General features: G+C 41.8%; 1 protein-coding gene across 1 annotated transcript in view; it reads right to left on the bottom strand.

The window, feature by feature from the left end:
• The window catches only part of ALK (ALK receptor tyrosine kinase), a 742496-nt gene that overhangs the window by 173550 nt on the left and 556116 nt on the right, over positions 1-12830 (bottom strand). The window contains exon 6 of the mRNA XM_032653286.1: positions 4809-4936. Coding sequence (XP_032509177.1) covers positions 4809-4936 — 128 coding nt within the window. The remainder of the gene's footprint in view (positions 1-4808; positions 4937-12830) is intronic.

Genomic DNA, 12830 nt, shown 5'->3' on the forward strand with positions numbered 1-12830 from the left:
ATGGGAGTGATGATAATAATAATGTATACCTCACAGCAATAAGGATTTAATGAGTTAATATAAGCAATGTGCTTAGAACAGGACCTGGCACATAGAAGGTGCTAGATGGGTGTTTGCAATATGTATTTTTATGAGCTGGTCAGAGGCACACTGATAGTTTTCAAATCCTTTTCAGTATGCTAATCCTGCCATTCTGACTTATGTCTTTCTGTAGCTTTCTCTGAACATGAGGGGTCCCGATGAGTGTCCTTCACAATCCTATTGCTCTGGGTTGTCTGCTGAAGAAAGGTCGTTTGAAAGGGTTAAGGGTTCCCTGGGAGCCAGGGCATGAGTGTCTCTAGGAGCTGACATCCCTCCCCTCAGTGCTGAATATACACACTGCTCTTTCAAGATGAGGGGAAAACCTCTTCCAAGTAATTTCCACTCACTGCTACTTTCTTTTGGGAGTAGCAGCCCAAAGCTATAAAAGCAGGAGTAGCATTTATCAATTGATTGATTAGCCAATCAGTCAACAAGTATTCACATTGTGTTTCTTATGTATTTAGCATGGTGTTAACTGCCCCCTGGAGAAATAAAAGAAATAGAAGACAAGGTTCTGAACCTCAAGTTAGGGTCCTAAAATGACTAGTTGAGAAATAATTATAAAACAGCTACTAAATTTAGATGCAGAAAGCAAAGTCTTCCGAGAAGAATTTCTTTAGCTGAGAATGATGTTCTGGAGGGTTTGGGCTCCAAGCTAGATCATAAACGGTCAATCAGTGTTCAAAATGAAATGCCTGGGACCAAGTAGGGCACTCCTGGCATAGTGTACAGAACACCAGTCTGACTAGAGGACAGAAGGTGTAGAGAACAGCGGGCATAATGTTGAACAGATACAGGGGGGCCAGATTGTAAGAACCTTGGAAATCAGGCAGAGACACTGGGGCTTTCCAGGCAAGACTGAGCAGTGGTGAAAATACCAAGGTCAGACCCCCAGCCCATCATTTTCCTGGCCCCAGGAAATGAGTGAGGTGGTCCATTCTAGCCCTCATATTTCTGACATGGTAGACAATAAGAAGTTACTGAAATTCTTATGAAAGTGCCACAAGAAAAAGGAATTTGGGGGAGATTTTCCTGGTAATGTGCGAAGGATGAATAATGATATCAGAGAGACCAGCTGGTTATTGCCAAAGTCCCAGTATGCATATGTGAAGGCCTGGATAAGGCACATGGCTGAGGAAATGAAGTCAGAAGGATAAACTTGAGAAGCAGTAACAGTAGCATCTAGATAGCAACAGATAGAATGTGAGGCAGCCACAAGCTTAGAGCTCAAGACTTGACCATCTGGATGTAGGGATAAGAGGAAGAGTCAAGGATAATTTTAAGGTTTCCAGTAACCTATAAAACTCCAGCGTTTACACATTCCATTAAGGCCGCAGAATGTCATGGACAGAAATACTGGCTTGGTGATCCAGTTGACCTGGGATTGAGTTCGGCTCTACTTTTCCCTAACTGAATGACGATGGCAACTTTAGAAACTTCTGTGAACTTCAGTTTCCCTATACGTAAAATGAGGATAATAGTACCTATTTTTTAGTATTATTGTAAAGCTCGCAGGAGATAACTAACACACGTAAAGGGATCAGCACTTTGCCTGTGCACATGGTAAGTGCTCCACAGATGTGAGCTTTTATTGCTTATTAACTGAGCGGCTATTAACTGTTACATACTGTGATAGGTGTTAGGATTCAGAGAGGAAAGAGGCATGACCTCTGCCCTGATGACACCCACAGATAGATATCATCTCCTATGCGAGAAAAATTGTCCAACTTCCCCTTTCTCCAGTTTAATTAAAATGGCACCTCTTGGGGGCTTCCCTGGTGGCACAGTGGTTGAGAATCTGCCTGCTAATGCAGGGGACACGGGTTCGAGCCCTGGTCTGGGAGGATCCCACATGCCGCGGAGCAACTGGGCCCGTGAGCCACAACTACTGAGCCTGCGCGTCTGGAGCCTGTGCTCTGCAACGAGAGGCCGCGATAGTGAGAGGCCCGCGCACCGCGATGAAGAGTGGCCCCCGCTTGCCGCAACCAGAGAAAGCCCTCACGCAGAAACGAAGACCCAACACAGCAAAAATAAATTAATTAGTTAATAAACTCCTACCCCCAACATCTTCTTAAAAAAAAAAAATGGCACCTCTTTTCACGTGGGACAAGGAAGGGTTGTAGAGTTCTATAGAAAGTAGACCAGACAACCTGCAAACCTATTAACAACCTGGCTAGCATGTCATCAGCATCATCCCCTCAAAGATATTACTTCTCTCCTCTTAGCTCCTCCTCTTCATGACCTAACTAAAGCAATGACCTAAGAAAACGCAGACATTTGTCTATACCAAACAGGCCTTGAGTATGCCTCCAAAACAACTCTTTCCCTTTAAATATATGAGGGTAGCTTTAGGGTGCTTCTTATGTTTGCAACTTGTCCACATCAACTGATATGCACCTGAATTTGTTCTGTAACAGGAGGAAGAGTTAGAAGTTCTCAGGACACAATGGGATCACTTTGTTCTTCTCTGCCTTACACAGATCCACAGTGATCCCTTCACACCCCTTGGTGGTCACAGGATTCTAAGCCTGAGAAGGAGCGTAAAGGACACCTGGTCCCTATGGAAGCCATCTGTTCTTGGACTTGGAGCCTCTGAAGGAAGGTAGCTGGGCCATGAGAACCTCCCTAGGTCTCTTGGCCAATCTACTTCCCCTAGGGAATCAGATGAAGACTTCTTTTCTCCCTCCTTAAGAGAGTGTCCTGCCAGAAGAAACACTTTCTGTATCATTAGAGAAAGTTAGAGAGGTCATCTCTCTTGGCTTCATAAGGGTAGAGAAGCAGAAAAGAAACACGTCTTTTAAACTGTGCAACAGGTCGCTGCAAATGCAACATAAGCTACAGAGGAAAACTTTTGTAGCTGAAAGGAAGTTCTAAGGGACGAAAATTGTGCACAACTAGCTGATATCCTTCAAAGGTAGAAGGAATTTTTGCAGGACTATTTGTGCCGGGCCTGATACCTGGAGTTTTGTAGTCACTTATTCCCATCTCCTGATGTTGTTCAAATGCAATTAGGCCAGTTCTGGGAACTAATGCCTTCTCTCGACACATTCTTGTTAACCGGCTCCATTTCAACACATGGCCTCTTTTGGACAGTGCGTAGGTAGACCCTTGACATTTGTGAACACAGAGAGGTTCACAAATCCCTAGGCTCGTGAGTGTGGAACATTTGTGCAAGTTCCTGGCTTTCTCCCAAACCACATGTTTCTTGTACAGTGCCTCACATCACAGGCTAAGCAACTTTTCAACTTGAACTGAAGTTCAATCTATCATGTTATGGTGACTTCTCTTTTTCCCACACATAAATCAGTTTTGATTAAAGAAGAAAAGAAACAAATACGCCTTTTCAAAGTTCTTGAAAGGCCAGCAATGAATGAAGAGCTACAGCAACGTAAGGAACTGGGTGGTCAGTGGGCTCCCTACCAAAGGGAGTCCGCTTTGTATACCAGCTCCAGATTCAAAACGGGGCCTCTACCTGCAACAGATGGCTGTGTGTTATGGGCCTTCATGGTTGTTCATGAACAGTCTAAATGGAGAGGTTAGGTCTGGGAGTGCCACAGGCTTCCTTCCTGTCAACACTTCATTCTTGGGCCTCCAGCCCACAGGTTCCATGGCACAGGTGAGAGCTCCCTTCCCAGTGAGCCACTGGGAAGAGGCAGGCACAGCAGGAGAACAGTGGCAACGAAAGCAACTCTTTTCCTGAAGATTTGTATAATTCAAGCCCATCTTGTATACCCTCTACATGTGGGAAATAATAAAGGATGTTTATAATTATGACCCTAGGTCTTCTGAAGAACCAAGGAAAGATGGACCTCATATATGTATTGATGGTCAATCTTATCCTGCATACCAGTCAGACTTGAGGCAACGTCTAATGAAAGATACATATAAAACATGATCTTGAAAATAAGAATAGAAGATCAAAAACTCTGTAGAGGGAGGGGGAAATAAGCTCAACAAAAAACTACACAGATATAATTATTGTGATTAAGTACTGCATTTAGTTCAGAGTTGCCTGGCAACAAAGGCAAAAAGAAAAAAAATCAACAAATTATTCTTCAGGAGAGAGATGTCCTCTCTTGGTAATAAATCTTGAAATAAATTCACAATATAGGGCTTATGCAAAAGAAATTCAATGACACAGTGGACCATGCCCTAATGATTTTTACAAAATAAGCAAAAATATTCACATATAACCATTTCCCACATTGTCCCTTAATGACAGCTTAAATCAAATCATTAAAAATACGTAGTTGTAAATTTTACCTCAGGAAGAAAAGTAAAATACTAATTATCAAGTCAGCGGGGTGGAGATATAGGCGAAACAAAAATGGCAGAATGTTGATAATTGTTGAAACTGGGTTGAGGGTACATGGTGGTTCACTGCACTATTCTATTCAATTGCGAACATTTGAAAATTTCCACGAAACAAAACAAAACCATAGCTGAAAGTATTTGACAGCCAGGGGAGTTAAGCTAATGTGTTATCTAACAAGGACTATATTCTATTTGATAAAGTTTTAAGTTAAGCAGATATAATACTATACTCGATCTTTGAAAATTGATCAGCTGAGCTATGGAGCACTTGACAATACTCACAACCAGACCCAAAGCACTGTAGACATTTCTATGTAAGTGTGCACATTCCCAGCTAATCACGGCGGCAGGAAATTGACCCACTTAAGACAACAAGCTACCAAGGAGTGGAGGGGAAAGCCAGATTCAGATACCTTCGCTGCAGTTTTTCAGGGCGAAGAAGTCCACTGCAGACAAGCTTCGGTTTCCACTCGAGATGTATTCCAGGGCCACTCGGAACGGGTTCTCTGGGCGCCCAATTCTTCCCTGCAGCACAGTCCAACTGGTTGCATTGGAAAGCAGAGGGGGAAAGCATAGAAAAACGGTGATGAGAAGCAGACCTAACCCGCAGAGAGGTCCTACCCTTGCACTGGCCCACGTTCTTCATGCCGCACCAAGAGGTGGAACCCTTTTTCCTCTTTCTGACTGTGCTGAGGCTAACCCTGTGTGCTTATGTAAATACTGCCTTAGGACAAATTCTTAGAACCTGGGTCAAAGCGTATGTACATTTAAAACTCTGAGGATGGTGACTCTGACGGCAACACACACACATTTGTTTCTTTCTTGTCTAGCTAACTCAGAGACCCAATTCTTAAACCCACTGTAGCCATTGGTGTTCCTTTTGTCATACTTTTTAGGCAACTGCAGACCTTTGGACTACTTCAGTAGCTAGTCTTACAGGAAAAGAATATATATGTCTGAGAAAATCTGCCAGCAGAGTGAAGGAATTGTCTTCAAAGCATTTATCAGTGTATTCATTATTATCTCTGGAAAGAATGCTTGGTTTTTGTAATTTTATCGGATCCCAAAGTCTCAGAACCCTCAGGTTTGCTATATAGCTACTTAAGGGAAGCTAGCAAGTGCTATTTATTTACTGAAGGAAAATTAAAGTGCACTGAAGCATGTGCTTTGGGGTAAAAGTTACCTAAGATTGACGTGGACTCCGCAAAAAGGTTCAAACAGAAGAAGACGGAAGCTGGTCAAACACTGAGCACTGCATCTATCTATAATCAAGGACACTGACACCGCTGGAGAACGGAGAATAAGCTAAATGAACATTTTTACACCTCACTCAGGCTATTAACCTCTTGGAGTAGCCTCCTGTCACTGATTGGAACATCAAATTTACTTTCCAAAATTGATTCAGGGTTTTTTTTTATGTATATAGTTATTTTGACAATTTTGTGTAGAGAATGGAAATTACCTGGACTATTTTGTATTTTCTTTCCTCTTAAAGAGAAACAATTTTATTGAGGTGTAATTGACGTACAATAAATAAATCACATGTACAAAAGTGTACAATTTGATGATTTTTCACATTTGGATACACCCATGAACTCATCACAATGTTTCATAGTGTTTTGCCACTAGGTTGGGCTTAGGTATGGCAGTACAAGTACGAAGGAACTTAGGGAAAGACTAGCTTTCTGTTTAAAAAAATTTTAAAGCACCCTCCCAAACCCCAAATATAAAAAATATTAAAAATCCAGAAAAGTTGGTCAAGGAAAGTAAAAGTCACCCAGAAGGTCATCCAGAGACTACCATGGTGAACTCCTCTGTGAACAGCCTTTTAGCTACAGTTTTACACAGATAAGCTCATACACACATAAGCTTGCTGTGACTGCACTTTGCCACTCAGCAGTATGTCACAAGACAATAAATATAAATTACATGATCAGTTCAATGATTGCATTTTTAACGATTTGTGCATTGTTCCTGAGTTTTCCTCTCATGCTGAGGCTAACCTTGTGTGCTTATGTAAATACTAACTTAGAACAAATTCTCAGAACCTGGGTCAAAGTGTACATACATTTAAAACTCTGAGGATATTGTCAGTCCTCCAACAGTGAATCAGAAGGCCCATTTCTCCATTTGCTTATTTGCTTGTTAACACTGGATCCCATCAAATCTTTTTTTTTTTTGGTCGCACTGCACAGCTTGCGGGATCTTAGTTCCCCCACCAGGGATTGAACTGGGCCCTCGGCAGTGAAAGCGCAGAGTCCTAGCCACTGGACAGCAAGAGAATTCCCAAGATCCCATTAAATCTTTTCCATCTGTTAACTTTTGGTAATGAAGGCGTCGCCTAAGGCAATCTATGGTCTTTCAGGTGGGTGTTCCTGGATGGGAGTTTTTGTCTCTGGTCCCTGCCATGTTGTTGGGCATGCAGTGCGCTCTGCTGAAGGCAGAAGGCATTTCTGTTCCCTTTCTGTGCTTTTCTGTGGTTAATTCGGATCACTGGAGCCAGTGCCTCAGCCATTTAATAAAAGTGTATTAAATGTATAGCTGATTCACTTTGTTGTACAGCAGAAACTAACATGCCATTGTAAAGCAATTATACTCCAATAAAGATGTTAAAAAAAAAAAAGTGTATTAAGTTTCCCAACAATAGATGTTGTAGAAGGGATTATTGCTGTTGTAGTTTGTTCTCTGTTACTGTACCCAACAGGATTTCTATCCAAAATGAAACCAGTGCAATTGAATAAGGAAAAGGAGGCCTTCTGTTTAAATGTGTGACTGTCAAAGAAAAAAAATTTGAAAAGAAAATGTAAATGAGGGGTCCTTAAGGAAAAACACAGAGAGAGCAGAATTTTTCTTGTTCTTTTGAAAAATAAAGGACTCTTATTTTCGAGGAAATATGGTGATAAAAGGCATGACTATTCATATTCTTCTAAAATCGTAGCTCTCTGCTCTGAGGAATGATGGATTTTAATTCCAGGTACACAGTGGCCCTTGACAATGATTTCCATTTCTGTATTGGCACTAGCCCTCTGGAAAAATGTGTCAATTGTTTTAGGGATTAGTTTCTGAGTTACTGATGCAATAACTTTTGTCTGAAATTCTCTGGCCTCCCATCGTTTCCTGCTGCAACTTTAATAACTTTCAGAGTAGTTGCCAAACATGATTTTATAACCAGGGAAGTTGGGACTGAAAAAGGGCACGCTTAGACCTAGGCTCAGATTTGTGTAAGAGACAGCAAAAACCCTGTGAAAAAAAACCCAAGCTCTCTTTTCTCTCTGCCTCCATTTTCTTTGTTGACATCCCAGTGGTCATGAAACTTGCTCATTAGGGTCCTGTTTTCCTCTTTGGCTGGTGGCAACTCTACTTCTGCTTGCAAAGGGGAAGGTTATGTTCTAACCTAAAGCCTCCTAGAGACAAAAGTGCAGCTGTACCCATGTGCTGGGGATTTGTGGCCATCTCAGCATTGGTGCTTTAGTCAATCAGTATGACAGTGAGGGGAGGCCATCTGGACTTTGGGAAGCCAAAGGCACAGTGTGGATGGCCTGTCACCATCCTTTATCTTCCAGTTGTCTCTCTAGAGCTCTCCACTTCCAGTTCTGGCTCTGCTCACCATTTGCCTGATGACTTTGAACAAGGTAGTTTACTCTGAATGCCTGAAACTTGGGCTGTTTTCTGATCGGATTGTATTCTCAACCAGAGAAAGTGTTTCCCCAATGTTTCATTATTTAAAGGGGAAAGAAAAGAATGTATTCCTAAGCCCATCTGAAAACCCCAATCAATTTCCCCAAATATCACTAAAGTATCTTTTCCACCTATTTAAAAATCCACTAAGGAATTCTAAATAATATAGAGCATTTAAACACAGCTATCTAAGTGTCTGATACTTAATGCACTCCTTAGTGTGTCTGCACAGTGCTAGCGTGTAAAGCAAACCTGATACAGCTATGACGGCTGCACGCTTACTAAGGCCTGCAAACAACTCATGATTTCACTGGTGTGTGCAGGCAAGTTCATTGTAGCAGACTGTCTATTTAGATAGTAAATTTGCGGTAAAAATTTCTGCAAATCATTATAGCAATTATTCATTTAAGTCAGATAGTAAGAAACCCTGTACTCCCTGAATGACTACCCGACTCTCACTACACCCAACTCCCCCAAAAAACTGACTTTAAAAGAGAGCTCATGAATAATACTCTACTTAATATTAAGACTTCTGTTTCAATTCTACAGAACCAAACTATTTAAATAAGAAACCTAATGGACTCCACCCAGTTTCAAATTCCATCAAGCATCCATTCCAATTCTACTCACTTACAAAGCGTTCTGGGTGAAGAAATGAGCTTGGCACTCTGAGCGTCGCAAACAAAACAAGCCATGGTCCCAGCCCTAAAGGAAGACCTTTTCAATTTGGTGTGGCAGAAAGACATGAATAACGATAATATGAGGACATGTTTGATATAAGCCCTAGCATAGAAGGAGGAGACAATAATCATGGTAATAAAGATAAATTAATGCCTCATCAAGAAGATCACATTCCAAATGCTGGAGAGGGTGTGGAGAAAAGGGAACCCTCTTGCACTGTTGGTGGGAATGTGAATTGGTACAGCCCCTGTGGAGAACAGTATGGAGGTTCCTTAAAAAACTACAAATAGAACTACCATAGGACCCAGCAATCCCACTACTGGGCATATACCCTGAGAAAACCATAATTCAAAAAGAGTCATGTACCAAAATGTTCATTGCAGCTCTATTTACAATAGCCTGGAGATGGAAACAACCTAAGTGCCCATCATCAGATGAATGGATAAAGAAGATGTGGCACACATATACAATGGAATATTACTCAGCCATAAAAAGAAACGAAATTGAGCTATTTGTAATGAGGTGGATAGACCTAGAGTCTGTCATACAGAGTGAAGTAAGTCAGAAACAGAGAGACAAATACCGTATGCTAACACATATATATGGAATTTAAGAAAAAAAATGTCATGAAGAACCTAGGGGTAAAACAGGAATAAAGACACAGACTTACTAGAGAATGGACTTGAGGATATGGGGACAGGGAAGGGTAAGCTGTGACAAAGCGAAAGAGAGGCGTGGACATATATACATTACCAAATGTAAGGTAAATAGCTAGTGGGAAGCAGCCGCATGGCACAGGGAGATCAGCTCGGTGCTTTGTGACCGCCTGGAGTGGTGGGATAGGGAGGGTGGGAGGGAGGGAGATGCAAGCAGGAAGAGATATGGGAACATATGTATATATGTAACTGATTCATTTTGTTGTGAACCAGAAACTAACACACCATTGTAAAGCAATTATACTCCAATAAAAAAAAAAAAAAGAAGATCACATTCCAATATGGGTCTTGAGAGATACGTCAGGTTTCTTCCAGCGAATACTGGAGGTATGATCAGAAAGAACTGAAGGCTGCATTACGGATGGACAAAAAGAAAAAAAAAAAAACTTAAAGAAAGACAGGGTCAGAGAAGGATGAGTAGCTTGGCTGGAATAAAATGGATTTTGGGGGGACACAGGAGAAGTAACCTGGATAGCTGGGCCACAGTAAAATCTTAGAGGGTAACGGTGCCGGCAAAGGAACCGGAGCTCTTCAGTAAGGAATGAGCCTCTGATGGGCTTTGGAAAGGAGGACTGGCATGAACAGTCACAGGTGAATAACATTACCCCGACACCAAAGTTTAGAAGGAACCAGAGGAGGAGAGACTGGAAGCAGAGGCCAGGAGTGAGGGCCAGAACCACGACAGCAGAAACTGGGTTGGGGGGTGGGGGAGAGAGACTCTGTGAAGTCAACCCACAGAGTAATTTCTTATTTTCAGTTATATTTTTCAGTCCTAAAGTATCCGTTTGAGTCTTTCCTTTTATTTGAAAATTTTGAGATAACTGGAAATTCATATGCAGTTGTAAAAAACAGTATCGGGAGATCTCTTGTACACTTCACCCAGTTTTCCCCAAAGGTGACATTTTACAAAACTATAGAATAAAGGCACAACCAGGATACCGACATTGCTACAATCCACCAATCTTAGATTACCTCAGTTTTACTTGTACTCGTGTGTGTGTACGTGTGTATATGAATTATTGGTTCTTTTTTTATACCTTCATGTCTCTGCTGAAATTTTCCATTTGTCTCAAGAGGGTTCACCCTTAATACTTAGAGGGTTATAATATATTCTTTAAAATCTTTATCTGATAAACGTCTGTATAATCTCAGGGTTGGCATCTTTTGATCGTCTTTTTCCTTGAGAGTTGGTGAGATTTTCCTGGTTTTTCATATTTGGAGCAATTCTGGACTGTATCCTGTACAGTATGAACACTATTTTACAGGACTTGGGTCTTGCTTAACTTCTATGGAGAGTGCTGACCGTTTTGCTCTGTTCTGTTTTAGCAGGCGTTCGACAGCTAGCAGGCGGTTAGTTTCAGGATGGCAGTTCCTACCCATCTTCTGTGACTGTGGCTCCAATGTCAGTTCAGTTGCCACAGCCTATTTGGGATCTGTCTCGTGTGCTGTGCCACCCAGTAGTCAGTCTGAGACCTGGGCAGTGGTCTGTGCAGACCGAGGCCCGTGGTCAGACGCATGCACACACATCCTGGCAGTAAGACCGCCATTCTGAGATCACTTTCTTGAGCTCCTTCCTCACCACGGTCTCCTTGACACCTTCCTGCTCCCAGAGGCACTCCTTCCTGATACTCTGGGTAGAATGCCTAGGCTTTAATTTCCCTGCTCTGTCATATACCCTTTTTGTTTGTTTATTTGTTTTATTTATTTTTATTTTTGGCTGCGTTGGGTCTTTGTTGCTGCACGTGGGCTTTCTCTAGTTGCGGCGAGTGGGGGCTACTCTTCGTTGCAGTGTGCAGGCTTCTCACTGTTGTGGCTTCTCTTGTTGTGCAGCACGGGCTCTAGGCACATGGGCTTCAGTAGTTGTGGCATGCGGGCTCAGTAGCTGTGGCTTAGTTGCTTAGTTGCTCCGTGGCATGTGGGATCTCCCCCAACCAGGGCTCAAACCCGTGTCTCCTGCATCGGCAGGCGGATTCTTAACCACTGTGCCACCAGGGGAGCCCCTGTCATATAACCTTTTGAGATTGACTCTGCCTATGGGGCCAAACAGTAAGAAAAAAGAAGAAAAACTAATGGGGATTCCATCCCTGTTCCTGGGACCACAGTTTCTCTGGCCAGAAACAAGGGTTCCCTTCCCTTGGGGTTTTAGGTGTGTGGCCATCCCCTGCTGCTATTACAACAGGCAGGACTGCCTAGGGACTGCGGTGGGAAAGAACCAAAGACGTAAAAAAGAGCAATCAAAAAAGAAAACAGGGACTTCCTCCACTTTCTGTCTAGCAGGAGACCCCTTTCCTGCTCCTCAGACCACAAACAGAGGGCTTCTCTTTGAGCTGTCTTTCCGTATCTGCTGTGTACTTCTGGGTTTCAAGTTAAAAGGATACCATTTACAAGAGCATCAAAAAGTCTAAAGTACCTAGGAATAGACCTAACAAAACAAGTACAAAATATCTGTAGAGAAAATCATAAAATTTTATTGAGATATTTTTAAAGGACCCAATTAAATAAAGCAATATCCCAAGCTTACGATTAAAAGATTGAATATTGTAAAGATGTAAGTTCCCAAACTGATTTAAGGTTTAAATGTAACACCAACTAAAACTTCAATGGATATTTTTTATTCTTTGACACTAAAAATAACATTAACATAATTTGTTAATTTACCTGTCTAGAAGTTAACTTTCTATTAAGGAGCAAAAAAAACTTTAATTTTGTGACAAGCACTTTTTTTGAGATATAATTCCAGTTTGTACTTGCAAAATAATAGTTTCTTGCCCTGGAGATATATTTATCACCTTATTTATTTATTTTCCTTTTTATTTTTCTAATTGAAGTGTAGTTGACATAAATATTATATTAGCTTCAGCTGTACAACATAGTGATTCGACATTTATATACATTATGAATTGATCACCACAATAAGTCTAGTTACCTCTGTCACTACAAAGTTATTACAACATTACCGACCATGTTCCCTATGCTGTAGGTTCCATCCCCGTGACTTATTTCTTAACTGCAAGTTTGTGCCTCTTAATCCCCTTCACCTACTTCGCCCAGCCCCCCATCCCTCTCTCAACAGATTTTTTTTTAAAGAAACTTAACAACTTATTCTAAAATTTATAAGGAAGTTTGATGTATAAGGGCCAAACAGGACACTGTTCAAGAAAAAGATAGGAGGCTTTCCTCTAGATATCAGGATTTATTTTTTATAAAAACTATAGGGCTTCCCTGGTGGCGCAGTGGTTGAGAGTCCGCCTGCCGATGCAGGGGACACAGGTTTTTGCCCCAGTCTGGGAAGATCCCACATGCCGCGGAGCGGCTGGGCCTGTGAGCCATGGCCGTTGAGCCTGCGCGTCCGGAGCCTGT

Source organism: Phocoena sinus, chromosome 13 (genome assembly GCF_008692025.1).
Source record: "Phocoena sinus isolate mPhoSin1 chromosome 13, mPhoSin1.pri, whole genome shotgun sequence".
In the NCBI taxonomy this organism is placed as follows: domain Eukaryota; kingdom Metazoa; phylum Chordata; class Mammalia; order Artiodactyla; family Phocoenidae; genus Phocoena; species Phocoena sinus.